Here is a 2790-nt window from a genome sequence, read left to right as displayed (position 1 = left end):
TCACCCTATATTAAACCCTAGGCAGTCACTCCCCTAAAAAATTTCAGCCTTGCACTAACCATTCTAATTCTTACATTACTCGGCTTTGTCTGCAATAATCAACTAATCTTCATAATACTTATTCCATCGTCAAGGGAATGCATTAATTTCATTATATATACACAGATAAATGATCCAAATATATTGAAATCAGATGAGGAAAATTATAAGATAACCTGTCACTTTTGAAGCTAGAGTCTAATTGGATTAATTAAATGATAACATTTCCCTTTTAATAGATTCATTCGCTAATTTTCAAGTCTTTCAACATTTTCTTTCTTGCATCAAAATCGATCATTTGCACAGAATAAAAACAAACTAGCTGACTATATTACTCCCGAAGCCAAGACAAAACCGGAAGTTGAAGAAAAAACCTTAAGATAAACAAAGGTTCAACCCTGCCCCCCACCCACCCCTAAAGTACAAAGACCCCTTCATCCAAGGTCCATCTCTAAGATAAAAAGGTTCTCCTTCAGGGAGCTTCATCATTGGGGTAGCAGCAGATTCTACCCTCGGGCAGTGTGATCAAATTACGGTTGCGTGGCTTGTAATTATTGTTGTTGCAGTCACGGGCCATACCGTAATTACGTGATTTACAGATAATGCATGTCTTTATATGGCGGACGCTCGGAAAAACTTTAGAGCGATTGCATTAATTTCGATCATCAATGAAACTCGCTGCGCTTCGGGCAGGGACAAGAACGGCTTTTGTTCCTGCCCAATGTCTTCTACTGCGTTTTTTTTTTTTTTATTGTCTCTTCTTCATGTTGCAACATCGAGTTATGGTAATTCTCTCTTTTCTGTGTATTTGTTGTTTGCACTTCCACCTCCTCGAGGTTTGTTTGTATTTTCTTTGTTTTCCCTCATAATCATTGGCGCCCCCCCCCCCCCCGCCTCACCTTCCAGGTATTTTCTTTTCCTTGCTGAGAGGAGCCCAAAAAGGAACGGTAGTGACCCGACAGGATGATTGGAGGTGGGGGGAAGCAGATTGGGGCACTGCCCGTGCTAAAGGGGGAATGAACAGGTATGTAGGTGGTACATGTTGCTGGTATATAATGCGCATGCGCAGGCTAAACCAGTGTGCCCATGGGTTATCAACTCGGTGCAAAGACGAGGGCCACATTTACGTTCGACATGTGGTCTGTGCTGGTGCCATTAGCGGTGTGCTCTCCGCTGGTCTTTGCATCATGGCCACCCATTACTCAAGGTAAGAATATATTCTATTTGGCTTTTAATCCGATTTATATTCATCACGGAAACAAAAATGACAACTTTCTTTATGAAATCTTTATGATCTTATATAATCACATTTATTTACAACTGATGGGCAATAGGCAGAAGAATATTTGTAGCTATTCCAGTTAATGCATGAATGTAAAATCTAATAAAAGAAAAAAATAATCTGGATCTTTGTCTGATGCTAAACATAGTTCACCAAATCTTCAATATGTTACAAGTTAACCATGCTTTTGGCTCCTTTGCCTTATATAGGGCCATGAAGTAAATGAGAACGCCTTTTATGCTATGAAACTCGACATTTAAAAAATACATTTAAAAAATACGAATGAGCGCTTATATGAAGAATAAAGGGCATAAAATATATTGGTGATTACGTGTTGCCAAATGAATGATAAAAAAGGAATGGCGAATTTTTTCTGTATTACAGCCAGTTCATCCAAAATGTTCAGCATTCGCCAAAGTTTTTCTAAATGGCTTGTTAAATACCAATGCATATGAAAACCAATGCTATGTTGTTCTAATTTTTTAGTGAAGGTCTTGCTAATAAGGATAAGACAAGATATAAGAAATTTAAAGATTTTCTAAAGCATACGCCATATGTGCATGTTATTATCATTACCTGAAAAGCTACAACAATAGTTGGAAAAGCAGGATGCTACAAGCCCAAAGGGCTGTAACAGGGATAGCAACCCGGTGCACAAAGGATTTAGATAAATAACTAGTAAACTCTATTTGAGAAATAATAGAAAGTAAAAATTTCTTATATCCATAACAACGTCAAAATAGTTCAGTCAAATACTAAAGCCAGGCATATGTTAACTTTTTCAACAGAAAATTATTTGCAACTAGTTTAAATCTCTGAGGTTCCATTAATACAAAGAGAAAATATATATATATATATATATATATATATATATGTATATATATAAATATATATATACATGTATATTTATTTATATATACATATATATATGTATATATATATACTTATATATATATATATATATATATATGTGTGTGTGTATGTGTGTTCAAGTGTGCTAAGTAAATGCGATAAGCGCCATCACTTCCTACCTTTGAGCCTTAGTGCTTGATAAGTAGCCTATTTGAGCAATTCCCATCTGTGGGTTTGTGCTTGTCACTTTTAGTCCCTTTTAAACACCAAGTGGTACGAACAAAAAGAACTGGCTCTTAACAGCAAGCTTACAAAATCTGGCACGAACATTCTGAATATAAAGTAGGCATAATTGACAGTCTGAATTCCTCCTTATCTAAAAAACTTATTTTCTTCCTAAAGTAATCTTAATGAAAGGTCATTACTGATAAGTCAGCGCAGAGCGTTTACATATAAACAGACTATTATGCATACAAATGTATATTATCTAAAAATAACCAGATGCTACTAAAATCAAAAGTTCAAATTCATATACATCTCAAGGATTTACATTTTGCTTTTTTTCTGTTTCCGGTCATTTTTTTATTTACTCTAGTCGTAGAAATTCGCCAAGAAAC

At 35.4% G+C, this 2790-nt stretch overlaps 1 protein-coding gene across 1 annotated transcript in view; it reads left to right on the top strand.

Annotated features, from left to right (window-relative positions):
* The first annotated feature begins 1094 nt into the window (after positions 1–1094).
* LOC137653424 (angiotensin-converting enzyme-like) overlaps positions 1095–2790 on the top strand; it is a 44003-nt gene continuing 42307 nt past the window's right edge. Inside the window, exon 1 of the mRNA XM_068386800.1 lies at positions 1095–1246. Within this exon, the coding sequence (XP_068242901.1) occupies positions 1126–1246 (121 nt within the window). The 5' untranslated portion in view covers positions 1095–1125. The remainder of the gene's footprint in view (positions 1247–2790) is intronic.

This window comes from Palaemon carinicauda, chromosome 14 (genome assembly GCF_036898095.1).
Source record: "Palaemon carinicauda isolate YSFRI2023 chromosome 14, ASM3689809v2, whole genome shotgun sequence".
Lineage (NCBI taxonomy): Eukaryota > Metazoa > Arthropoda > Malacostraca > Decapoda > Palaemonidae > Palaemon > Palaemon carinicauda.
Note: the sequence above shows the minus strand (reverse complement) of the source record. Positions and strands in the feature narration are given on the sequence as shown.